This window comes from Sceloporus undulatus, chromosome 3 (assembly GCF_019175285.1).
Source record: "Sceloporus undulatus isolate JIND9_A2432 ecotype Alabama chromosome 3, SceUnd_v1.1, whole genome shotgun sequence".
Taxonomy (NCBI): domain Eukaryota; kingdom Metazoa; phylum Chordata; class Lepidosauria; order Squamata; family Phrynosomatidae; genus Sceloporus; species Sceloporus undulatus.
In genome coordinates this window covers 140,370,239-140,398,229 of record NC_056524.1, presented here as the reverse complement: position 1 = coordinate 140,398,229, position 27,991 = coordinate 140,370,239, and the positions used below count along the sequence as shown (strand labels likewise).

Here is a 27,991-nt window from a genome sequence, read left to right as displayed (position 1 = left end):
GGAGAAATTCAACCTTCGACCTTACAATACAGCTTAGCCCAAGGGTGAGGAGAAGATAATGAAAACCATTAAAGGCACATAGGTATAAAATATAACATACATAACATGCAATTCTGCCTGCAGAAACATTGGTAGGAAACTGATATTTTCATCATGGAAAATATTTTTAAAAGGACATAAAACAGTTTCATTGCTAATCAAAAATTCTAACATTTTACCCTGAATTGAGTTTCTAGAAACCAATACGCTGGGCAAAATACAATGCTCTTTTCCCAATGTTTTGGTTGCCAATGCTTAATACTTTTGAAACAGTGCTATCAGATTATTTTGCAAAGTAACATACAAAACATAATTTGAAAATATCTACATCTAAATCTTTCATCAAAATTGTGAATTTCTGTTGGTGTTGTAAGAATAAAGAAATATAGTGTGGATTAGGTCCAGAACTTTTGTAGCACCTTTGAGACTGACTGAAAGAAAGAAGCTGGCAGCATAAGCTTTCGTAGACTTAAGTCTACTCCCTCAAATGCATTTGGAAATAGACTTAAGTCTATGAAAGCTCATGCTGCCAAACTTCTTTCTTGCAGTTAGTCTCAAAGGTGCTACAAGAATTTTCGACATAAGGAATATTCCACATGGTCAGCCAGTTAGAACATTTTTTGAGTTCCATGTACATACAACCTACATACTGAATCTTACAGACTAACACGGCTATATCTTTGAACTTCACTTGAAGTATTGCTAACTTAGGCCTGTTACAGACTGCCAAAATAAAGCTGCTTCAGGTCTCTTTGGAGGTATGCAGTTTAAATGATGCATGCATCCTAAGAATCCGGAAGCTGCACCAAAGCTGCACTCCAGTGCTTAGGAATGGAGTGTGGCTCTGGTGCGACCACCGGACTCTTAGGACCCATGCATCATTTAAATAGCATACCTCCAAAGAGACCCGAAGCAGCTTTATTTTGGCAGTCTGTAACAGGCCAAAGTTTAGGACTGCAACTTTGAACTCAATCCAAGACATACATACATGGAAATAAGCCTCACAGAACTGAGTTGGACTTATCTCTAAGTAGACATGTCTAAGATTGCTCTACTTAGTTACCATAAAATTAATGGTGCAAGTTATGTTTCCACATTGATTTCAATAAGGCCTAAGTATGGCTCATTTAGTCTGGAAGGAAGCCTTTATTTTCTGCACAGCACAAAATTTAAAATGCATTTGGATTTTAAAGTGTTTTTACAACCAATAGTTTTGATGATATTCTGGATGGGCTGCCAATTTACATTCACATACTATTCCAAGTCCACAAGCCAGATCACCACAACTAAGATATGAATTAAGCAATGAAATTACGTTTTGGGACTGAACCATCCGAACTCTATGAGTAGAGCTGCAAGTGGTTGTGGGTAAGGCTGCCTGGTAGAAATTGTTATTCATGTACAACTGGACCCCACAAGCTGTTAACCATCTCTCTTAGCTACTTTTATTTTGATCCAGCTAAATAAACCTGAACAATTGTCAAGCAATGCTCAATCAATATCCCTTATTTTAAAGGCTCCAAAATAAGTTCCTTCTGGAGAACGATCCAATAAAGAAGGGTATGATACCTGGATACTTACTACTTCACCAGATTTCAGTTTGAAAAAGCCCCCAACATTTACAGAATAAAAATGAAATTCTGAATCTCCTGACCAATTCTTTGTACTCCCTCCCTTCATCAGGACCACAGAGTTTTTCCTTTTAACATCAGTTTTTGTCACATACAGCATCAACTGCAGAGTTTGTCCAGTTAAGTTCCCCACAGCTTCATGGTGTCTAAAGCATACACTGGCATACAAGTAATAAAAGCCGTCATGATTGGCTATTAATTTTCCATCACTGAATGTCATGTTTAGTACGTTTGCCCAGCCTTTGTCATGATGCCAGGATGTAAGATTCACTTTACCGGTTCCTAAGAGAAAAACAGATTAGAAGAAGAATTATTTTTTCTTTTTAGGTTTATTCTCAACATAAATGATGCAGCACATGGATAATCATCTGCAATGGTCTGCAGCCATTAGCCTATCTATCAAAAGGATGATTGTCTGGCTGGCTGGCTGATTAACTGACTGACTGAATTTTATATCCCACCTTTCTCCAAAGATAGGATAAAGCAAGTCATGAAGATAAATTTCACTTCAGCCATTCCTTAGTTAAGCGTGGCCCCATATGTATCTGCATCTTTACAGTAGCAAATAAACTACAGAAAATGGGTTGCACAGTAACAGTTAACTGGATGGATAGCCGCCCCAGTTTGGGCCCTCTACAGTTTTAGACAACCTATGCAGTTAAGCGCTGGTGTGGCCACTAGTGTGGTAAAAACTATCTGATTCCACCTATACATAAAAAAGGTTATATACTGTATATACTCATGAATATGTCTAGACATTTTAGTCAAAAAATTGACCCGAAAAACCTGAGTCGACTTATCCACAGGTCAATGTAAATGCCATATGCCACCTCTTACCAAAAAAAGCAACCAGCCTCTGATGAAAGGTAAGAGCTTAATCTGTTTTGGAAGCACTGATTCTTCTCCATTCTCTCATCCATCCAGCCTTTAGTTTGAGCACAAACAGTGATGCCTGCTTGAATTTTGTAAGTTGTTTGGCATTGTTTTCCTTTACTTCTTCCTTTATATCCTTTACTATATGTGCCTAAGTTTTACCCTTGACTTATCCATGGGTCATATCAAAAACCATAATTTTAGCCCCAAAATCTGTCTTCAACTTATAAATGAGGTCAACTTATAGTCGAGTATATATGGTAAGCTGATTACTTTGGAAGAAAATTAAATAAACATCTGCCATTCAGCCAATCAAATAATGAATTCAATTTAAATGAAAATCTGTACTACCAGAAATCTGACTATAGTGGCTTTTCAGAGATATTGAAGGATGTGCAAGATGATTCACCACAGTGGGGATTAAATTGTTATAACAGCACTAAAATGATCCCCCGTATAGCAATAAGCATCTTCACTTATTTTGTTTTTGTACACATGAACAAAAAAATTCAAAGGTTTTTGTTAAGATTTTGAGCTTTTTTGTGCATTTCTTAAGACTCTTGGCATTTTGGGACTTCTCTTTACAAACATTTCATTTGTGTAAAAAGCAATGTACTTTGTATAATTACAATTTTTGCATTAAAAAATTTCATTTTGCACAAAGATGGTTTTGAACAAATAAAATGTTTGTAAAGAAGCAACACAATGTAACAAGAAAAGATAAGAAAAATAGGCGAAACCTCTCATTATCAAGACAGACTTTCTTATTAAGGATGAGAAAATACTTTAACAATATTTTCATTTCTACAAGTGCAAAACTGCTGGTAGAAATGATTAATCAACTACTTGTTGTAGACAATTAATGTATCACCTGAATCTATGAAAGCTTGGAGCATGCTATCCTAACCTTTGCAGATATAAGATGTCAACTGTCTAGAATTGTTCAAAAGACAAATAAATCAAGCAGGAAGATAAAATCATCACACCACTTTTGAAAGCTAGATTAAAAACTTTTGAAGCTATACTCCTAGGTAATAGGACAACATTTAGCTCCAGATTTTAGCATCACACTAGGAAAACAGCAAGCTTTAGATAATCTCATGATAATCTCATGACTGAGGAAACATGATTGTCAGAATACAGATGATCTGCTTGGTGGCTCAGAGATCTTTGTCAGCCTGATGCCTGAATTCAGTTTTAGAGATGTTATGGGTATCACATGCCATTTGTAGGCAGAACCAAAGCTATAACAATGGGACCAAAATACCAACATATTTAAACATTAAAGCTCTTGCTGCCATTAACTAAACCTTAGGAGAGGCATTTCAGCCTTTTAGAATTTGGAACATGGAAGAACACCCTGCGCAAAAGGTGAGAAACCACTGAAAAATGATCTTTTGCAAAAGGAAGAATGACCTTCTGGGAAACACAACAGACCACACTATCCCCGGAAGGGCATGATTTTGCAAGTGGTCTTCCCCCATTTTAAACAGTTCCTAAAAAAAGGCAGACTGTATTTTTAAGTTCAGCATTCATATTCGAAACTTTAGTCTTGAAACTCCTGTCAGCTACTTTCTTTTCTTCTACTAACCAAATATTTGCCAAAGTATTTTAGTTTCTATCAAACAAAACACAAGAAACAAACCAATATCTGAATATGACTGAACTTGGTAAGGACAGCAAATGTGTGTTCCTGCCCCATACATTAGGATCTTTGCTGCCCCCCTGACATTTTTAATGGCATACCTTACATTTTTTGGATTCTTTCAGCCAGCCACTCACATAATAACTGTCTGCCTGGAAGAAGACAAGCCCTCCCTTCATCCTCCATCTTGAGGGAGAGAGAGGCAGGCTAGCTCCACCAGGCCTGCCTGGAAGAAGACAAGCCCCCTCCTCCGGTCCATCTGCCTTGGTCCAGGCTTCAGAGGGAGAGAAGAACTGCTGGACCTGATCCCCTCCCTCCCTCACCATTCCCTTCTCCTTTTGTGTCATGTCTTTTAGATTGTAAGCCTGAGGGCAGGGAACCATCTATTATCCCCTCTGTTGTAAACTGCTCCGATTCCCAGTGATTGGGCGGTATATAAATAAATCCTATTGTTGTTGTTGTTGTTGTTGTTGTGTTAGATAGTTTACCTGAGATGGCTAATAGGGAACTAAGGGAGGGGGCTAAACCAGGAGGCCTCACATGGAATTTGTCACTCTTGAGAAATCCACAGCTTCACAAGAATTTGGACTGAATAGAATAACTGTTTAAACCTCTAAGCTTGATCTCCCAAATGTGTATGAAGACTGTAATTGTTAGGGTCTCCAGGAGAAAAATGGCCATAACTATCATTTATCAATTTAGAAATGCAAATTGTGAATGCAAGCGAAGATTTTTTCAAACACTGACTTCTGATTCTGTTTTGCTATATGGACGTAGACCATGGTTTTTTATTTTAGCAGTCACACCAAACTATAGTTACACTTCCTTAACTATTGTCTGGTATGATTATTTATACTGTCAAATTCAGACATCAGAGACAAACCTGTGTTGATCTGGGAAATCAGTGTGCAAAGGGATCTTGTAGCATCTTTGAGACTAACTGTGCAAAATAAGTTTTAGCATAAGCTTTTGTAGACTTGGTCTGCTTCCTCAGAATATAGACCAAGTCTATGAAAACTTTCACTGCAACTTCTTTCACACAGTTAGTCTCAAAGGTGCTACAAAATTCAGACACAACAGTGATAGTAAAATGTCATTAACCTAATATAACTTTGAATCATTAAAAAATGAACTTACCAGCTGGAATTTTATTGCCATCAATGATGAGATGTGCAAATGGTGGTTTGTCAGGTTTGTTTTTCTTTGGTAAATCCAACCACGATACTCCCATTATAGCTACAGATAAAAAATCTCATTAAAATCACCAGAGAAAACACTTTAACTTAAAGATTTCCAATAATGCATTGCCTATTACTTACATTTTTCTGATCTTGACTGGTCCTTCCCAATAATAATACGCTGGACTTCCTGAAAATGAAAGAGGCATACATTTATTTATTTATTTATTTAAAGGGGAGAGTCACAAGTATGTTTTTTGCAAATCTACAGTACTGCACTATTTAATTTCAGGAAATGTCAGGGTTCATTCTAGCTTGCCAATACCACCCTCAGGTCTGGAAGTACCTTATATACTTCCCTGTGTGGAAGGGAACAGGGGAATTTGTGAATGTGGACCCCCACAACAGCTTATGCCTGTAACATGTGAACAGGGTTATACTGTATGTGACTGACATTGAGAATAAGATCAGAATCAAGATCTTGCAGGAAATCCACTGGTTTCTATCTTTGCAAGTCAGGAAGGAAACCGAAAAGGAAACACAGAACTACTGGTTAATAATGTTTACAAGCAAGCTTCAGGAATGGGTCTAGTGAATCTTTGTAACACATATTGCCATTATTACTAACAATGCAAAAAGTTGCATTGCGAGCAAAATTTGCAGAAACTTAGAGTTGGAAAGCACTGCAAGAGCCAACCCCCCTGCCATGCAGGAATACAAAACTGAAATACTCCCAAGAGATGGCCATCTAATGCCTATTTAAAGATCACCAAAGGAGACAACTCTGTCATTCCCCAAGGCAACCTATTTCACTGCAAACAGCTCTTGCAATCAAGTTCTTAGTGACATTTAGGAGAAATCTTTTGAATCCTGCTATCTGAAATGTGTAGAAGAACAACACTCCCATTTAGCACCTAATATTATATAGCATAATTTATCACAAACATCACTGAAAGCAGACTAAGCTCCCATTATCTGTATATTAAGGCAATACATTTTAAATTTTATGAACACAATTATATAGCTACAAGAGTAAAAACTGGGCATATATATATGGAGCTCAACGAAGTGTTCTAACTGGCTGAACATATCTGCAACTGTACACAACTTGAAATATTTCTTATATAGAAATCTTGTAGTACCTTTGAGACTAACTGAAAGAAAGAGGTTGGCAGCATGAGCTTTCACATACCTAAGTCCACTTCTTCAGATGCATTTGGAAGTGTACGAAAGCTCATGCTGCCAATTTTTTTCTTTTAGTTAGTATTAAAGTCAATACAAGCTCTCTCTATACACTGATCTTACAGACTAACATGGCTATATCTTTTCTTAGAATATTCCTGTCAGTGATTAAGTAGAAGAAACCACAGGAGGATGTGAGAAAGTAGGATCTTGCTAGAGATAAGCTACTGCTCTTTTCTAGTTGCAAATAGAGCAACAAGTTTACTACACGCAGCATGGGCAGACAAATTGCAGCCCTCCAGTTGTTGGATTGTAACCCCAATTATCCTTGACCGGAATAAGGGCAACTGCAGTACAACAATATCTAGAGGACCATACTATGCTCAGCCCTGCAGCAGAGCAAATGGTAAGTCACATCAGTGAACCCATTCATATCACTATCATTTTATTCTATTTTGACTTAAGATTTCTTTTCTTTTCATTTTTAATGGAAAGAAAGTAGACTGCAAAGAGGGCAGTCCTTCCATGGCTGAGGGAAAAGTGGAATATCAGCTGATCATATTTTTTTGCAAGTGTATTCAACTTGTCATCTACCACCATTTTCAATTTTTGTAACTGTTATAAGTACAAGAGCCCTGTCTTTCCTGGGCATTTGGTTAACCTCATAGAGACTATAGCAGAAAGAAGGTCATGAGTGCTTATAACACCTTAAAATTACCCGCATGTTCAGGCTGTGTTAGAGATGGGTGTTTTCCAAGAACCCATTGGGGAGCACAAGCTAGCCCAGGTTGGCATGGGAAAGGACTTGCTAATGATTCTGGCACACTCAGGAAGGAGCTGTATGTGCATAAATTACTATTTATGATGGAGGCAAGGTTAACCTACACAGGCCAATACCCTCCCTTGTATTTTATTTTAAAAGGGTGAACCATTCTGAAAACTGTTGATGTTAGCTGCCCTCTGAGTCAGGGTGACCCTGTGGATAAGGCATCTATCTCCAAGACCCCCTATCCTCAACTGCTCTGCTGAGGTCCTGCAAATTTATGCCCATAACCTCTTTGGTCAAGTCTATCCATCTGGCATGTGGTCTTCCTCTCTTTCTGCTGCCCTGTATCTTTGCTAATATTACTGTATTTTCTAGTAAGTCATGCCTCCTCATGATATGACCAAAATATGACCGCCTCAGATTCGTCATCTTGGCATCCAGGGAAAGTTCCAACTTGATCTGGTCCAGAACCTATTGGTATCTATGGTATTCTCAGCACTCTTTTCCAGCACTGCATCTCATATGAGCTGGTTTCCTTCCTATCAACTTTCTTAACTGTCTAGCTCTCACATCCATACATGGGGATGGGAAAAACAATGACTTGAACGATTCTAATTTTAGTGTTCAGTTATACCTCTTTACACTTTAGGATCTTGTCTTGTTCTTTCATGGCTGCCCTTCCCAATCCTACTCTTCCTCTGATTCCTTGACTTCAATCTCCATTCTGATCAACGTTTGATTGAAGGTATGGAAATTCTGTAACTATTTCAATTTCCTCACTGTCTAGGTTGAAGTTATATAGTTCCTCCATGGTCAATTATTTTTGTTTTCTTTATATTCACCAGCAAACCTGCCCTTGCACTTTCTTCTTTGACCTTCTTTATTATTTGTTCCAAGTCAGTGATGTTTTCCACTAGTATTATGGTATTGTCCATATATCTTAGGTTGATGTTCCTTCCCCCTATCTTCACTCCTAAGTCTAAGCCTGCTCTTTTCATATTTTCTGCGTACAAGTTGAACAAGTAGGGAGATAGAATGCACTCTTGGCTGAAACCTTTGGCAATTGGGAACTAATCTGTTTCTCTATATTCTGTTCTAATAGTAGCCTCTTGTCCTAAGTACAGATTTCTCACAAGGACTGTCAGATGTGTTAGCACTCCCATGACTTTAAGAGCCATGCATAGCTTTTTGTCATCTGTCCAGTCAGAGAGAGAGTATTTTTTCTTGAATGCAAACCATGAACTGCTTTACAGAAATCACTTTCATGCACACTGACAAATTTTATAAACATAGTATTTACAACCCATTTATAAATGCTTTAGGACATGATATACATTAATTTATTCTGGGATAAACCAGGGTTGGGCAACATGTAGCCATTTGAATACTGCTAGACTGCAACTCCCATTAATTCTATGCCTAGTCCAACAGCATTTGGCCTCCATATTGCAGGTAATGGGACTGTGTCTAAAAGAAAATGGCTTGCCTTAGGCCACTTAGTAAATTAATGGCAGTTGCAAGATTTGTACTGATAATATGGTAATTTTATAATTCCCCTACAATAGAAATGTCAGAGTCTACCTGCAGCCTTAACATTTTTTGTATTTTTCTTTTGCATTCTTTTTTTAAAAAAACTTATTAAGAAATCATTTCCACAACATTTCTCAAACTATATACTGTATTGTTTATAATATATCCATAAAAACCAGGACCTATTTGCACCTTATCTCTACCAATAATAAGGTCAACTAGTGGACTTTAGGCTTACACACTTGCCTCTCATTCTTTCATTCACACCACACACAATGCTTTCAGTCAGCTGCAAAGATCAGACTCTTAACAAGCATCTCTTAAGCACTCTCATATATGTTAATGATTCCTCATGAAAAGCCAGCCTGGAGATCTAAGGCATTAAGTATTTTGTTGCCATGTGTAAGACAGGTCCAGGCCTGAGTTTTCTGCAAGCTGAAAGGATCTGGGAATCCTGCCAAAGGAAGGGAGAATGGAAATTACTCCATGAACTAAGCCATGAACTAACTGCATTTGCCAATTTCCTGAGAAAATGGTACATTTTCCTCCATGTGGTTTGTGACTCTAGGGTATCAAGGGCCTTCTAAAATCTCATGCAAGAAACCAGCAAACCAACTACAAGAAAGAAAAACATTAGATAATATTTAGTTTGAATGAATTTGATAAACCAGGAAATTTATAAATACATGCCAAGCTACAACAAAGAAAAAAGACACCATAATCTTCAACATGTTTAAGTGGACGTGCAACCCACTGATTTCAGCAAAGAAAAATAAGTTGTATCTAGATGGCATTTTGCATTTTACCATCATCTGAACGTGCCCAAAGGATCCTCCCACCTTTGAATCTGTGGTGACTATCATTGGCCTTGGATACTGTTCTTTTGCTGAGGGCTACAAATTTGCTGGGCTTTTTGCACACTGTTTTAATGTTTTCTTCTGCTACTGTATTTTGCTTCTCATAGAAGCCAGAATTAACTAATCATATTTTGTTAAGTGTGAGACGGTCCATCTTGATCATCTGACATGGGGGCTCAATATAACCAGATGAACCACTGCAGCCCCCAATTCTTAACACCACCCTTTGACTCCTACTAATCCCATCTTATTTCTTGCATAGAAAACACCACATCTAACAGCGCAGATTTATCCAAGTGCTGCAAAAGTCACAGGATGGAATGCATGCTTATTTGTCCATTTCTCTGACACAGGGAACTAGTTACCTCTAGAAAGATGCAAGAGCCCCCTGATATATTCAGGTGATCATAAAAAGAGCAATGCTTTACAAGAAAGAAGCATTTTACTAGGACAACAGGGGCTAAACTTGTTCACTATTACTGTCAGCAAGGACAAATGCCACTGACAAGTCACTTTATGTAAGCCTGGCAACAATATAATAGATGCATATAGAGGCATTACTGTACTTTTTCCAAAACACAGAAGCCAAAGCCAACTCATGCAAGAATGCAAACACACAACTACATGTGGCTGTGTTAAAGGTCAGCCTTCTCCAGTGCAATTCAGACAACATTTCTCTTTAAACTTTGAACTATTCAAATTAAAACCTACTGCCATAATTTTTATTAGCAGAAGTGTTAGGACGTTAGAATCCCTGAAAGGCAATCAAGAGGAAATGGACCAAGAGATTCCTGCGCAAGGGGCTAATCGGAAAGAGAATACATATCAAGTGCCTAGTACTCTTGTCAGCTCTTAAACAGCCCTAGATTAGATTGTAATTACATTTAAACAGAGCTTAATATGCAGTGATGCATAAGAAATCAAGTACTCTGAAGACCCTTTGGAAATTGGTGAACTCATCCTTGAAACATTTGGATCACCCTTGCTGCCACACCGTTTCACATAGAATAAATATACTGTGTTGAGCTTTTCAGTAATTGCTGCACTTCAAAACCTCCCTTCTCCACCCCAAACCCAGAATCCCAAAATAACAATGGAAAGGCTTTGCTTGAAACATGATACTTGAAAGGAATTGGAACTTTTCTGAATACATAAAGAGAATTTCCTGCTTGAAAGTAACCCGTTCTCAAAAGCTTCACGCCTGCATCCCAAGTAAATGATATTTCAGCATTAAGATCTTTCCATGAACTTTTTTCTAACTCTGTCCATCTGTTATCTCTGCAGCAGCAGATGAAGCCTGTGGGGAGGAGATGGTCTTGCCAGTGGTCCATCAGGATGTCTTCTTCCTCACCATGTGCCCCATTCCAAGTTTCTAATGCCTGTGGTGGCTTCCAGGTCTAGGGGCTCCTGAATTAAATTGATTATCTAGATCCATTGACTGTGGGATGGAGATACTTCTGGTCACTTTGGTGGATGACCTATGGTAGGAACTGGACAGGGGAGTTTTCCCCCATTAGTTTTGCTGGGATTTTCATGGGTTTTGTTACCATTGACCATGGATTCTTTCTGAGATGTGACTTAGGAGGACTCTTTTATAGTGGTTCCAGTCCTTCATGGAGTAGTGAATTCCAAAAGTGGTGCTATGGGAATCCTGTTCAATGTACACATAGAGGTGTTGGGACAAACTACCCAGAGTATTGGTGTCGAGTTTCACTGATATCTCAATGACACCCAATGTATCACTCTGTTCCAGATAATTCTAAGGAAACTACTTTGATACAGAACCAGTGCCTGCTGGAAATAATGGACTGCATGAGATGAACAAATTGAAGATTAATCCAGAAGAAGCAGAGGTGTTCCTGGTCAGTCAAAAGGTGAATCAAGGAGAACAAATTCATCCTATGCTGGATAGGACTAAAATCCCCCAAAATCTCAGTTTGTAGTTTAGGTGTACTGTGACCCTTGACATCCAGGTTTCTCGAGTGGACAGAATTGTCTAGTGTGCCTTCAAGTAGTTTCCAATTTATGACGAACCTATCGCAGGCTTTTCTGAGGCTGAGAATGTGTGACTCGGCTAAGGTGACCCAGTGGGTTTCCATGGCCAAGCAGGGAACTCAACCCTGGTCTGCACAGTCCAACACTCAAACCACTACACCACACCAACTCATATAAGGGTTATGATCTATAAACCCCTACATGGCAATGCTATTCAAAGTGGTGGTACCTGGACCGCCAATCCTCAAGCGATCTGCAAGTCCCTGTTGAGTTTATAGGGAAGAAAGAAACCACTGGGGAAAAATAACTGTTGATTCCTCACATCAGAGAGCCTGCAAAACAGCTTATGTCCAGACTATCTGAAAATCTGTTTATCTCCCTATATATGAACCCACCAGAATCTTAAGATCCTTGGGGGAGGACTTTCTTTTTCTCATCATTAACCAATCCAGTGAATATGCTTTTATTGTTCTGAACTGTATTTTTAAGTGATGATATTTAATTGTAATCTAGATGTTATTGTGATTTTATGCTTGTAATCCTGCTTCGATCCATTGGGAGAGGCGGGAAATAGAAATAAAATTTATTATTATTATTATTATTATTATTATTAGGAGGATCCATGGAATCTAGCAGAACATCTTAAAGTACAAACATTTCCAAAAACAGTTATAAATGAACATTGAATGTTGTCTCTATGACAGCCTTTCCTTTCAAAGGTTGCATTCATACTGGCGAAATAATCCAGTTTGACACCACTTTAAATGCCATGGCTCAAAGCTATGGAATTCTGGGAGTTATGGTTTTCTAAGACATTTAACCTTCTCTATCAGAGAGCTCTGGTGCCACAATAAACTACAATTCCTAGAATTCCTTAGCACTGAGCCATGGCAGTTAAAGTGGTGTCAAACTGGATTATTTCTGCAGCGTGGATGTAGCCAAAGTAAGAGCACAAAGTAAGTCACAATAAGCATATTATATTAACAATATTAACGTAACCTGTAGTTAGGCCCTTAGTGATTATGAAGTATGCCATCTGTGTGACATAGGAACAAAGCACTCTTAAATGAAGGCTCCTAACAAAAATAGCTGAGCAAACTGCATCCACCAGAGAAGCTGAAGAAATGGACTTAAGACTTTTTTGTCAAACGGGATTAAATGGCTAGCTCATTGGCCTGAACTTATACAAGGCAGTCTGCCAATATTAGGCCTCTGTGTGATGGTTTGCTTTGCTTTGGAGCAACTCTAAAGCTTCAAGAAGAGGCAAACCTTTATACACTGCTGGAATCAACTGACCTTTTGCATTGCTCCTTGAAAAGCTTGTTTCATCCTTCGGCATGATTCAGACATCAGCCTTTCCTGATTTGCCAAGGTTGTTTCCTGCAGATCGATGCTTCCTTGAAGCTTCAGGAAAGTTCTCAAACAGTGCGTATCTTCTTCTGACATTCTGTTAGGGTCCATCTGAAACAAAATATCGAAAAAACAGCTAACTGCAAACAATAGACACTACCCCAGAAAAACCAGAAATTCTGCTCCCCACCCCCAAACCCTTCTTCCCTTCTTACTCCAGTCCTCTATTCAAGGATCAAATAATGACAAGATATGGCTAAGTCTATCTGCAGGTATCAACCACACTAGCTAAAGATGGAACCTTTATCTGTTTTCCACATAATCTGGGTCACATGCAAAAGGAGTCCCGAATGGTAACCACACTTTTATGAGCTCACCTAGTTCAGATAAGACTACAATGGCCTCTGAAGGATCTCTGTGGGACATAACCCACACCTCATTATGTCACCACTGGATTTTGTTTTTTATTTTTCAAACTTTTTCATCCTTCCTTCCTTTCCTTCTTACTAAAAATGCCCCTAGAGATAGTTCACCAATTTTGGGTTGAAGTTGGAAAGGACTTCCAGCTTATTTCCTGGTTAAATAAATGTCTCACCTGGGCCTAAAACCTAAAACAGTTGGGGAGGTAAAGGCACGGTAGAACTTTTAGTAGAAGAAAATCAAAAAAGTAGACTCTTGGGTCCAAGCTTTGAGGCACCACACTTTCCCCACCTCTGCTATAAAGGAAAGAGCACATACATCAGTGGTTCTTAACCTTCCTAATGCCGTGACCCTTTAATACAGTTCGTCTGTATTTTTATGGTGACCCCCAACCATAAAATTGCAGTGTCCTGGTTCCTAAGACCATCAGAAATATGTGTTTTCTAATGGACTTATGCGACCCCTGTGAAAAGTTCGTTTGACCCCCCCCCCAAGGGGTTGTGCCCACAGGCTGAGAACCACTGACATACATTGTCACACAGTAAGTGTAGCACATACACTTACTGTCTTATATGCAAATCATACTTAGATGCACCGATATTATTAGTTGATTTACTGGATTTATCTCCTACCCTTCTCTCAAAAATGGTATGCAGAAAAGGACTATTATTTACATTTGGGGTAAATAGCACAGGAAATTTTCAAGGGGGCAAGTAAATGTTAATTGATGCAGTTGTGGAAAGAAAAAAGTAGAAATAAGATAATGTGAAAGTTGAGTCAAGCTGGCACTATCATAAAATACAGTGAAAGAGAAAAATGGTTTAACTCAGCTGCCAATTTTTGGTGTCATGAATGCAATAGCATTTACATTTCTATACTGCTTAATACTGAACTCAGCACTCTCTAAGTGGTTTACAATTTGTGAGCCAAATGCCCACAATAAGCTGGATACTCATTTTATTGATCTACAAAAAGATGAAGGCTGAGTCTGCCTTAGAGCCCTGGGATCGAACTCACAATGTTGTGACTGCAGTACTGGCATTTAACCACTGCACCACTAGGGCTGAGAGGGCAGCAAATTATAATTTTTGTAGCAGGCAACAAATTGCAGTGTTACACCCAAGAATTGGGAGAGATGATTGCGGGATTTTCTGCTTTCAAGTGCCAAAATAACTTGGCTGGCTTTAGTTACATGATAAATTGCCTAAGGGGTCTGTGAAAGGATCCACGTGCTCTCTTGTGAGGCAATAAAATAGCAGTCCTGAGCTAGGAAGCTGCATGGCTGAAGAAGTCAGGAGACAGGGGCTGAATCTACCCAACGGCTGTACCCCTGCTCCACTGCAAAGTATCCTGCCTCAGCCTGACCACTTTCCAGCCACGCACACCCTTTTAAATCTGAACTGATTTCAGTTTGGAAAGCCACATCGGTTTGGAAAGACCCCCCATCATGTAGTCTCATAATTACAAGGGGATGTTTCTGCTGTGTTCCCCATATTAGTTTACCCATATCAGTCACAGGACCACAGCTGTGGGGCTTTCTTTTGTTTCTTCCCACCATGCACAAGCATATTTGCATCATCAAATAGCCTTTCCCTGTTTTCCATCATTCTGACAGCTCACCTGCACTCCCACTAGATTGGATGCATACCTGGGCAGTTACGTCAGTCATCACATATGTTCCCTCCATCCCCTCTAATTTGCTACCTCATTTTCCAAATTTAATTATCAGGAAAGTGGGTGTAGGATTGACAAAATGTGATGCAATATTATACAGGTCTATTCAGACATAAGTCTAGCTGAATTCAATAGTACTTACACTCAGGAAATTGTTTGATAGCACTTTCCCCATGAGACCCCCATCACCTTACTCAAAAGGACATCCAAAGGCAAGAAATGTTCAAAGATCTAAGCTTCAAAGCTTCATACTATGCTCGGAGTGCAAATGGATTAAAAGGGGGGGAAATGGTGCTGACCCTTCCAGCCTTTTGTAGGCAAGAAGGCGCCTGGGGGACAAATTTCTGGTGAGTATGTTCCACCTACCAAATTGCCCCTCACCCCCACCTCACTAACCTGCGAATATGTGCAGTGAAGCCAGGCAAAATGAAATGCTGACCTGCAAATGTGTGCCTGCAAACACCAAACCAAAAAACAAACCAGGTAACAAGTGGCCACCTGACTTAGTTGAACACCCATCAACCTGGCCTCACCCTCCTCCACTCCCAATTCGACCCCAATCCCAATTCAGGAGTCAAACCACATGTTTTAAAAAGCAGTTCATCCCCAAAACAGTAGAGTCAATTGGAGCGACTTTTTTTAAATTGCCTTAAAGTCCTCGGGCAGTGAAAAAGAAGTGTTTTCATATCAAAAGGAGAGGAACACTGTCTGTTTCAACAGGACTAAGATCAAAGTAGGGACACACCGTTTAGCCTGCCCAGCTTCTGCCAGGGTTAGTGGTCCCAAACACCCCAGAAAGAGTACAGGCAGATGAGATCTGAGACCAAAAGAAAAGAAGTTTTGCAGTGTCAAGAGACTGGAGAAAAGGGGGCTGGAAGAAGCAGGGGGATGAGGAGATGAGGGAACAAACAGTAAGGGAGCCCACAGGACAAACTGCAATAAGAACCAAGGAGAGAAAAGGCAGGGTAACGTTTAGGGGGCAGAAACAGAGCAAGCCCCCAAAACAAAAGGACTAAAGGACAAGTAATGAACATGAAGACTCAAGAGGTAGGAAAAGAAGCTTTCCACAAACTAAGGGGTGAAACAGACCAGCACAGTACGCCAGCTTCAGGGTGGCATGAGGGAATGGCATTTAGACGGCGAACACCCTGACAGTGCCCCCAAGCCGGCATCATGTCACCCTCCCAACCAGACAGCAGGCAGCATTGCAGCACTCCGGCATTTATACGCCACCCAAAAGCCACCGCTGTCATGATAGAAAAGCCACCCTTTTTCTGGTGCAAAAAGGAGCGGTGTTTTGCCACTTCTTTTTGTGCCTGAAAAAAAAAACAAGATCGAGGCTGCAGCATACAGTTGTCGCAGTCCCAATTTGGTGCTCAAAGCCACCCCATACAGCCATCTGTTTTGGCCCTAAGTTGAGATAAGCAGGGCAATCTTTGGTTGGAAGGTTCAAATAATAATTATGCTGTCTCCCTCAGATTTATTCAGTCCCACACACAAATTCTGTCTCACACACTCACACTCTTCTTCCCTTTTTTACCTGCACACATATACAGTTATATACATTCACATATACACAAGAAAATTAATGGTTTCTGTGTGATTGTGTGTGAGAGAGCGTAAATGAGTGCTCTGAGTGAAAGAAAAAACAAAAGACCATGACTGAGATGTGTACATATCAGTGAGCATCTGTGAGTGTGGTTCTGGGTGATACAGTATGTGTAAAATTTATACATGTGTTAAGTACTGAATTTATTCAAACAACACGGTTCTAATTTGAATGATGTTAATTCTTATGAAATGTTAAAATATGGTTATAAATGAATGTGCAAATGAAAATAAGCACTCTAAATAAACAAAATATTTTTATTCATATACTACTTCGAGAAGGTGGGCAATATAGATGGAAACAGGTCAGATGGTAAAAAGTTTGAGAACCACTGCTGTAGAAGATCTTCACAGCAATGTTTTTCAAATTTTATCCTCCAACGAAATCCCACCTGTGTGACTCCATGGAGATGCTACCCTGCATGAACTAAAAGTACACAGAAACTCTTTGAAGACATTTTTACAAGCACATCCATAAAAAGAGGGGGAAATACACTGTCATGACCATGGAAAATACATTTCATCTCCTTCACTGACACTGTAGGAACCCATGTTCACAAGCATCATCATGTGGAGAGTTTTGGACACCTGTAACAAACAGATGAGACAACTCTCAGAGCTGCAATTGCAACTTTTCTTTTTAGCACAATTGGAAATATCGCACATGCACAATGCAAAAGCAAGCAAACAACCACCACACCCTGGGTGAAATTTACAGGATCATTCTGTTTCCTGCTCTAGATTACTACATGCACTTTTCACTCTGGTGTATGGTTTCGCATGTGGTTAAAGTATTATAAACCATGACCTCAACACACAAAATGGCCCAGTAGTGAGCTAGGCTCTAGCCTAGCATAGAATTCAATGCAATATTTGGGTTTGAAAAATACTGAAGGGGGATACCTATAGTATTCCACAAAGTTAATAAAACTATACATTTATATATATATGCGCGCAAATGACTAAGGTGGGGGGTTTCAAATTAGCTCCAGCAAGCTAGGTGAAGGAGGGAAATTGTCAAACTAGATGCCATGCCAGCAAATCTACTTTGTTTAAACTGGATCTGCCACATGAAGCTCAGTGCATGGATATGCATATGTTCGATGAAAAAAGGGGATACTAAAGGCAGGCCAGATTGGAAGCTCAGTTCTCCTCTCACTCCTGTAACTTTTTATTTTGTAACTGTTATTCACTCATATTTCAGGTGTTTCTTTTTCTCCCAGTGGAGCTACAGACTCGAAATAATGCTTCACCAGGAGTAAGAGAGCTGGAGACGATGGTTTGGGTTAAAAGGCGAGTGATGGAGCAGTTTGCCCTCATAACCCACCCGCGGTGTATTTTTTAGCAAAACGCCACTTTTTAATTAGATTCCTGGGCAGAAACACATGTTGTCATGTCTAATTTGGTCCAGATTAATTTCTGAGTTAAGGAGCTATTCTACAATCAGTTTCCCAAGGATCCGTTCTATTGCCAAGTGATTCCTAAAACTGAGTGGAAATACAAAGTGATTAGATTTTATTAGGGGCGTCTTATTCTTTTTTCAGAGAAATCTTTCAACAAGAACGAAGAACCATCACACGCAGCATAACTACATGCAAAGCAAACAGCATTTTCAAGAGTTTTGTTTACAATACTGCAGTGCCATGCACCTAATATTGATTTAACCAGGATGTAACAACATTTGGACAGCATCCAAGACATTACCGGCAGTGCTTTATGACCACTGACCTACCTGTGCATGCCTAGCACATCATCTGACAATACCCAACACAATCTGGACAGCAGCTGCCAGGTTTAGGCCTCTCTCAGCAAGGCAAAGGGAACATAAAGATTTACAAAAATTCCTAAGATTGTTCGCTACCTATTACACATCTTCAGCCACTCTAAGAGTACAACAGGGGAGGGATAGATGGCAAAATATCTGAGTCAAGCAGATAGCACATGCACATAAACAGATAATAAGAGTGGCAGGTTAAATTTAGAGATATATATGGTAACACACACAATGCATTGACCAGTGAGAAAAGGATATGAGTTCCTAAAAGGGCCAGACCTGTACAGGAACATGAAATAAATCTTCCTTCAACATTGGCAATGTCACCGATTGACATTAACAAATGTTACTGAAAATTTTGCAGTATTTTCCCATATCTGTCCAACAATCAAAACCATGACCAAATTAATAACTGCTGAGAGAAAGCAAATGAATGTGAATAAATTTAGAGTGAGGTTTTTTTTTTCCAGTTGACCTAAACACAAAAGTAATAACTGGTTCAAAGCTAAGTAGATCAGAGGCTCAGGAAGATCTCACAGTACTAGGCAGCAGGGGAATGGAAAAGCTACTGGAGAAGCACCTACTAAACTATTAAGCTACTGCAAGTTATGACAATGAAAAAGTAGAAAATACTGGAGTAGATAGGCATGGAAGCAGGTGATAGGGGCACACTTTTGCAGTTAGGTACAGTGGCAGCTACACCCACACTTGATTTAGCGGAAAAACAAGAAAATTATAGGATCCACAACTGTTAAATAATTTAAACAGCCTCAGAAAGTGGATATCCAGAGAACTGAATTTTGGAAGCTGAATAAAGCTTGTAGAATATAGATCAGCGCCATCTCCCAAAACTCAAATGGAGTTCTGAACACAGAACTTGCTATGAAAAATAAACTCTCAGAGACTTGAGAGTTGTGGACACTGCAAAAAGGCATGTTTTGCACTCAATTGCTACTGATAGACATGGAGGGACACTGTTTAACCAGAACAACTCTTTTAGTTGTTTTTATGTGATGTGTTTAACCACAATTAAAGTATGTTTCAGCTCAAGTAGCTTTTTTTTTAAAACCTGGTCTTCAATAGCTCCTGCTTCTGATCCTTCAGATTGGAGTAAAAATGGCTAGGAAGACCTATATAGGGAGTTTTGCATGTTTTAGAAAGCCCAATGGATCACTATGCTGGCAGAGGGGAACAGAATACTGCATATGGGATTAATAATTTTCCCATTGAGTTTACAAACTGCATCTCTCAGATAATGCCTCAAGAGGAAGAGGGGGGGAATAACTACAGTATGAGCTATTGTGATATGTCCAACAACATCTATTCAGTTCTATTCCAAAGATTTCAGTTCAAGACATTAAGTAGTTTTTAAATTTATTTTAAAAATAGCATATAACAAATAAAAGGTAACTACACAACTGCTTACATCAACAAATTACAAATGACCTCATTACATAATAATTCCCTCCTTTGAAGATTTGGTGCTAATTAAAGCCATAAGACCTTCATTTCCTTTCCACTTCTTCTCAGTCCTTTACCTCCATATAAATTCTTCATCTGCCTTATTATACTGATTTCAAATTATCTTGTACATCATTCCAAAGTCATCAAAATGTTTCCCATTTACTAATAGTTTAATGCAATTGTGAAACACAGTAGATGGTGAATCTGAGTTACTCCTTGGGGTATGAGACTTTCCAAGACGTTGTGTTAGGATATTTTATCAATGGCCTCCCCTCAGCAAAACATCAACCTGAAAATTCAAGAAACAAATCATGGTCTTTCAAGTCTAAATGTTCTGTCTCCACAGGCAGTTTGATAACCCTGCGCATGAAGAGGGAATAGAGAAAAATGCCATCCTATTCCTTTATAGTCCTAAATGTCAGGATAGGAATCAGGACAGGTTGGATGAACAAGCCAGTCCCATTTCATGGGGGGATCTTAGTACCAGTACTGATGGGCAGGGATCACTATTTGCTCTCTCCAGCTATGCAAAATTTTATGAACACTTAGTTCCCTTTCACAGCTTTCTCTTTCAAACCAAAAAGTACTCAATCTCTCCATTGTTTCTACATAGCAAGGTGAATCCATTTTTAGCTGCCCTTCTGTACCAAGTTTTTCAGTTCCCTATTTTTATTTGATGGGGTGGCCAAAACAGTAGACCGTGTTCTGTGTATAACGGAACTATGCATGCAGTGCTTTGCTGCTCAGAAAGGTTGTTTTTTAAGGGTGGGGGGAGAAAAGGTTGAAGTGAGCAAAAATTTTGTTTTCTGTTTCTGTTATGCAAGTTTGTGGCAGTGGGCAAAGATGACTGACAGAATTCTAGAGGATGTGGTATTAATTTATGCATGTATCATTTGGAGAAATTTTTTTTTCTCAATTTACTCTGTAAGTTGCATGAGAGCTGTACTGCGCTTGTAAGACACTGCAGTTCATCCAAGACATCACACCTTGTGTCCTGCCAAATCAAATGCAGTTCACTAAGGCCCCATACAGACAGGCCAAAATAAAGCTGCTTCGGGTCACATTGGAGGTATGCTGTTTCAATGATGCATGCGTACTAAGAGTCAAGAAGCTTGCCAAAGCCACAATCCAGTCCTAAGGACCTAGAGCATAGCTTTGGTGCAGCTTCTGGACTTTTAGTAAGCATGCATTATTGAAACAGCATACCTCCAAAGTGACCCGAAGCAGCTTTATTTTGGCCTGGCTGTATGGGGCCTAAGCATTCAATACAGTATCTGCTCTTCCTATCTGCCTGGACCTGCGAGGTGGCATGGCAAGTCCATGGCATGCCAGAGGATACGACTGATGTCCTGCCTTCAGCTAATGGTTTACAGGCTGTGTAGGCCTGCATTAAACTATACAAAATTGATCTGATTTGCTACCTCACACTTAAAGGTTGCATTACAAATGGATCTGCTCAAATCTTTAAAAATATACTGGTAAAACAGATCTGGAAATAAACTTTTTATTATGTATTGGACTAGATGATTCTATGATTCTATTGTTCAACAGTGGAACACACTCCTCTGGAGTCTCCTTCTTTGGAGGTTTTTAAAAAGAGGCTGGATGGCCCTGTGATTGCATATTCCTGCATGCCAAGGGGTTGGACTGATTTTTTTTAACTTTTAAACTTTAATATTCTAGTTAAATAAAACTGCCTGTACTTCTCTGTGGACCAGGATTCAGCTCGCCAATGAAATCCTACTGAGTGACTTTCGGCAAATCACTGTCTCTCAGTGGAAGGGAATGGTAAACCCCATTCTAAACAAATCTGGCCAAGAAAACCCTAATCCTGGGTTCTAATCCTTAGAATTGTGGTAAGTCTGAATCAAAGGCACATAGCAACAACTGCTGCTGGACAATGGTTAAAAAATACTCTTCATCTTGTAAATCGCCTTGAGGTTAATCTTTGGGGGAAAGATGGGCTATAAATAGACAAACTGATATCAAGGGTGTGTTTCCCCATTAATCACTCAATCAGATGGAACCCTTGGACTATACTGCAAGTACTGTTTGCATGGACTGTTTTGCAGGAAAGAAAGCCTCAAAAGGAAAATTAAGTACAGAAAACTTTCCTACAATTGGATGAGACCATAGCCCTACTAACGCACTCTGAGCAAGCAAATACATGAGGAATACTCACCCCTCAAAACATCATTTCCACTACTGCCAACACATGGAGGGCCATGGGGGAGCCTCCATACATACAGATAGATAGAGGAGGCTCTCCTCTTCAACTTGTCACCTTTCACATGTAGAGGGTGGCAGAAATAACAGCCAAGAGGCTGGTATGATCCACTCAATAAGGCATTTGCCTTATTCAGGATTTAGAACACCTGAACAGAGCTTCTGTAACAACTGTTCCACATTCACAGTACTGTCTCAGCCACAGGCCCACCAGAGGTTTGGCTCCCTTGGCCTGTGGTATACCCAAATGATGCAGCCAAAACAAATGTGGAGCAACAGACAATACACTTCATCCCGGACATTATTCTTTGTTCTAAATTATACTGGTATATCAGCCCATTCAGCAGCTAAAATGGTTTGACAAAATAAGCTATACCATATGAAGAAATTCTTGTAGCCCAGTCATATCAGTGACAGGGACATGCATGAGAAGCTTTGCTGGAACACACCAATGGCCCCACTAAGTCCAGGGTCCTATTTTCTGCAGCACTGCGCCAAATACTTCCAAGAAGCCCACAAAAGAAAGACATGGCAAGGTTTTCTATTTCTCTTCTCCTTGCAACTGGTATTGAGAGGTATATGATCTCTAAGCATAAACTTTACTGGGATCCCCCCCCCATTGCATTAAGAAATTCAGTTTATAATTATAAAATTATAATTATAAAAAATATAATTTAAGGACATTATAAAAGATCATCATCTTTTCAAATGAGTCTGTTTTTTCATGTTCATCTACATTTAACTTTTTTTATATATATAATTAAACCTAAACTTTAATAGGCTTTCTTCTGTGTTCTCACAGAAGGAAATCTCACACAAGTGAGATACTGCTTTTTTAGCCAATGGTCAGAGAACTAGATATTTAATTGGATCCAAGAGACTGTTCATATTATTATCATTGTGAATAACTCCATAGACTAAAACCTAATTTGTTAAAGAACACAAATATCTGTGATGCTCACAAATATAAATGATTTGTATTAGGTCACACAGTACACAATATATATATAAGCAGAAGCACAATAAAGACTCATTTAGAGCTGATTCTTATATATGTATCAGTGGCAGCTGATGCCCACTTGGGTTGCTGGGGTGGGGACAGTTACAACTACTTTGCTATACACCTCTCTTTTAGGTAGTTTACCGGTAAGTACTATCCTGCTGGTTAGGAGAACAGAGGTTAAGGGGGCACAACCCTTGTGCCCTACCCAAATGCTCAACCCTTGTGCCCTACCATCATTTGATGAAAAGGAAAAGATCCAATGGAGGCAATTCAGCCAAAGTTAAGCAGCCCCTGTGCACTAATTTCAATGTAGGAGATTGAAACACACACTTAGGTCTCTCACTGACATTAAAGGGACATTAAATTGCTTCATGTTGGCAAGATCAAACCTTTAAAAACTAGCTTATTTTAAGAGTGTGGGTTTTCATCCACTACATTCCACTTTGTCAACACCAACAAGCACGTTAGGGTTTTTATATATAACTTAAAAGGAATCTGCCCTTTTATTTTAAGGTTATTTTAACCTTATTGTTACATTCCTGGCCTGGGGAGACTTCCCACTCCTTTGTGTTTCTGCTGCAATACATACATGCAGCAGATGTTTCTATGGTGTTCTACTGCCTGCACAACCAAGTAGCCTTCTTTCTCTTACACAAAGATCTAAAAAAGAGAAACCCGAACCCAGAATTTGCCTCTACCTCTTGGGGAAGGGAAATAAAAGCAAACATCAGTCTTCAACTTCCTTTGAGAAAGTTCAGAGAGCTTAACCAAAACAACAACAAAAGCCAACTCAGCCAATGAACAGGGTAATTTCCAAGAAAAAACCCATTCTTTTCAGTCCCAAGGCATAAACCACACTGCAGGCCGATTCCTCCCTTCAATCTTCTACCATAGTAATTCAGATATAATATGCATTGTGCAGCCTCCAATGAAAACTTATTTCTCTGTTTGATTTTTGCGGCCTGCTGAACTTGGGGTTTTCTTTTGCAAAGATGTGATAGCAGGACATGGTTGGCATCCCTCAACCAAGAGAAGTGGCACATCTATGTTTTTGCCATGTCTCAGAGACAAAGCTTTAGAGTCTGTGTGGTGTAGACACTGGACTGGGACTTGGGGCACTGAGGTGTGACCAGTAAATAAAGAATAAACATAAAAGAGGACTTTCCCGAGGGATTGCCTTCACTCCCTTTCTCCTCTGCATTATCTACATCAGGGCCATAACCCCCATTCTGCAATAACAACCAAAGATATATTGAACAAATTTGACAACTGTTGCTTGAGTTTCATATTTTTACCTGCATATTTTTAAACCAACAACTTACTCATTGCTGCTATCTCTAGGCTGCTAACCTCTGCATGTATTGTTCATGGGACCAACCATGACAACTTTCGGATCTACAAAAAACAAAACTGAAGGCACTAAAATGCAAAACCTATGGTTGGTATTCTTAATCTCTTAAATTTAGCATGGTTAAAGCAAGCCCACCTTCCCTCTTTACTGTGCCAGTCTACCGGATACTGTCAAGAACAAACAAGTCTCAAACTTGAAGCACAGCTAAGAAGTCTTAGGCCTGTTACTGACTGCCAAAATGAAGCTGGTTTGGGTCTCTTTGGAAGTATGCTGTTTAAATGAAGCATGCATCCTAAGAATCCGGAAGCTGCACCAAAGCTGCACTCCTGTTCTTAGGAATGGAGTGTGGCTTTGGCGCAACCTCCGGACTCTTAGGACCCATGCATCATTTAAACAGCATACCTCCAAAGAGACCCCAAGCAGCTTTATTTTGGCAGTCTGTAACAGGCCCTAGTAAAAGAGCACAAAACCAACCTCACCATCATCCCACTGACATGTGGACAACTAAAACTCTCACCTGAAAGCTTACAGGCACAGGAGTTCATGCTGCTCAGAGTGGCTTCACGCGCACACTTTAGTTTTCTCTTATAATATAATCCCAAGGGCTATCCAGTCCAATCCCATTCTGCCATGCAGGAACTCACAGCTAAAGCAGCCCCAACAGATGAGCATCTGATATCAGTTTAAAGACCTCCAAAGGAGGAGATACCTGTTAGGTATTTGGATACCTGCTGAACAATGTTGTCACATCCACAATGCCGGTTGCCCATCATCACCTGCACTGTGGTAGTTTTGCCCATACACAAGGGCTACCTGTGGTGCAGATGCCCAGAACGTGCCTGAACTCCAAGCCCTGACAGCCCCAATGAGCACTTGGCTGCAACTGGAAAACTGGTTGCATCTAAAGATTAATACATTATCCCAAGACTTGCCCAAAAGTTTTGAACCAGCAAAAGATGCCATAAGAACTGGCCTCGGCAGGTGCATGGAGAGGAGGTGGGGCACCATTGGGTGAAGTGATGATGTCCATCGCCTTCCTTTGGCCTGATTTCTGAAGAATAGAAGGGGTGGGTTTTTTTGGAGCGCAACCACCCAGGGAGCATTACCCAAAAAAGCTAAAAGCACCAATGTAAATGCAAATGCATGCTTCTCAGTCATTCTCCAAAGAGAGGGCATTGGAATTCCTCCTGGAGAAAAGGCTGGGATGGAGAACAGGTCCTGAGGGCAAAAAGGAGGACTTCTGGAAGGTGGAGGGGAAAGATGGCTGTGCCTTGAGGGGGTGAGACCACAGTCATTCTCCAAAGGTTGCCATGGCCATGTTCCCTGAGACTGAGAGAGTGTTGACGGCCCACCACCCGTCAACCCATGGGGAGCCTCCATACATACAGATAGGTAGATGTGTCTGTTGGAGATGCTTTGATTGAGAGTTCCTGCATGGCAGGGGGGTTGGATTGGATGGCTCTTGCGGTCTCTTCCAACTCTACGATTCTATGACTAACACTTAGGGAGGGTAAGTTGTCTTGGCTCCCTTTGCAGGAGAAAGGCAGCATGAAAACTAAATGAAATAAATAAATGAATGAATGAATGGAGGCAGCAGCTGGGACCCTTTTCTTTTGGGGGGGGGTCAATTCACCTTGTTGGACTCAATGAATGATCCCTTATTTGGGGGTGGCTGGGTGAGTTAGTGGTTTGAATGTTGGACTAGGACCCTGAGGGACATGAGTCTGAATCCCCAGTGGGCAAGACACACTCTCTCAGCCTCAGAGGGTGGCCATGGCAAGAAGAAAACTGTGAAGAAACTTGCCAAGGAACCCCTGGATCCCAATCCCTCTGCTTGGCTATGGCAAAACCCACTGGAGGAGGGGGGATGTGCTAAAACAAATGACAGTGCTTGCCCATAGGGCAACCATACTCCCCATTAGGAATCACTGGAGAGCACTTGCCCAAATTTTCCCTATGGGCAAATAGTCTCTAATTGCTTACAGGCAAGCATCCTCCTATGTTTCCCTATGGGCAAGCATGCTCCAATGATTCCCTATGGGCAGCATCCTCCTATGTTTCCCTATGAGAGAATGGCCCTTGCCTTACCTGGGCTCTGAAGTAGAGGAACAAGGCGACGCTGCAGACCACCTGACCCAGCCCCAGGAAGAGCAGGGCTCCCAGGAGGGACTTGGGGGAGTGGGGCTGAGTGGGGCCCGCCTGGAGAGGAGGAGGAGGAGGAGAGGGCGCCCCCTGCAGGGGTCCTTCGGGAAGGCTCTCGTGGGGGTCCTCGGCGCCCCGCAGGTACTTGGAGTAGTCTCTGCTGGCGCGCCGCATCTCCTCCACGAGCTCCGCCCAGCAGGGCTCCCCGACGCTAAAACCCCGTTGAAGTCCTGGCTGCTCAATTTATAAGCTCGGCCGGGGCCGGCCAGCCAATCGGATGCTTTCCCCCCCTAAGCCACGCCCACCAAGAGAATGAGATTTATAAACTTCGGATGCCTCCCCTCCTGAAGCCACGCCCACCGAGAGAATGTGAAGGAAGGCAAAGGTGGCTGAAAGTGGGCGGAGCTCTGGGGTCCCAAACACTCACTGCTTTAACTGCCCTGGCTCAGTGTGCTAGGGAATTCTGGGAATTGTAGTTTATTGTGGCAACAGAGCTCTCTCTCTCACAGAGAAGGCTGAATGCCTCACTAAACTGCAGTTCCCAGAATGCCCAGATCAGTTAAACTGCACCCCAAACTATGCCCTTTAAGAGATTTACTTATTTTGGAGGGACTTCAGCTCCCAGAAGCCTCAGCCATGTTGGGTCAATAGCCTGGGATTCTGGGAACTGGAGTCCCTTCAAGAGCACAGTTTAGAGACCACTGAGTTAAAGCGGTCTCAAAGTGGGTTATTTCTGCAGTGTGTTTGGGGCCTGGGATTATGGAGTCGGTGGGCCCACTAACATGGGGAGAGAGAGAGAGAGAGAGAGAGACCACTTAGTGGTCCCCAAACTGTGCTCTTTAGGGGTTTTTTGGACTTCGGCCCCCAGAATCCCCAGACTGTTGGCCAACATGGCTAAGGCTTCTGGGAACTGAAGTCCAAAATTTCTTAAACGCCACAGTTTGGGGACCACTTTTGACAGAAAATCAACGCTTATTAAAGACTTCATCTCCCCCAAAACAGAAAAGAGAGTGAAGGAGAATCATTGCACCAAAATAAATAAACAAACACCTGCAGGCCCATCAAGCGCTTCCATTTTGATCCACGTTGTTTTGCAGAAAGCATAGAGGAATGGCTTCTACCTGCTTGGGCAGAAATAGCCAAGTGCTTAAGCTGGATAATTGAGGAGAAAAGAGCATAGGACACTTAGCTAGAAGACAAACTCTCTTACACCATAAAGGTCTGTAATGGGTGCAAAAATGACAACACGTTTTATGAAGACTGGTCACTTTTTATTATGTCAA

At 40.6% G+C, this 27,991-nt stretch overlaps 1 protein-coding gene across 1 annotated transcript; it reads right to left on the bottom strand.

Annotated features, from left to right (window-relative positions):
* Positions 1–946: 946 nt before the first annotated feature.
* Positions 947–26,899, bottom strand: TNFSF11 (TNF superfamily member 11). The gene is made up of 5 exons (XM_042459236.1): positions 26,655–26,899; positions 12,993–13,157; positions 5,508–5,556; positions 5,326–5,424; positions 947–1,952 (listed from the first exon to the last, which is right to left on the bottom strand). The coding sequence occupies exons 1-5, from the start codon at positions 26,880–26,882 to the stop codon at positions 1,531–1,533; spliced, it is 963 nt and encodes a 320-aa protein (XP_042315170.1). The 5' UTR covers positions 26,883–26,899; the 3' UTR covers positions 947–1,530.
* Between the last annotated feature and the right edge of the window lie 1,092 nt (positions 26,900–27,991).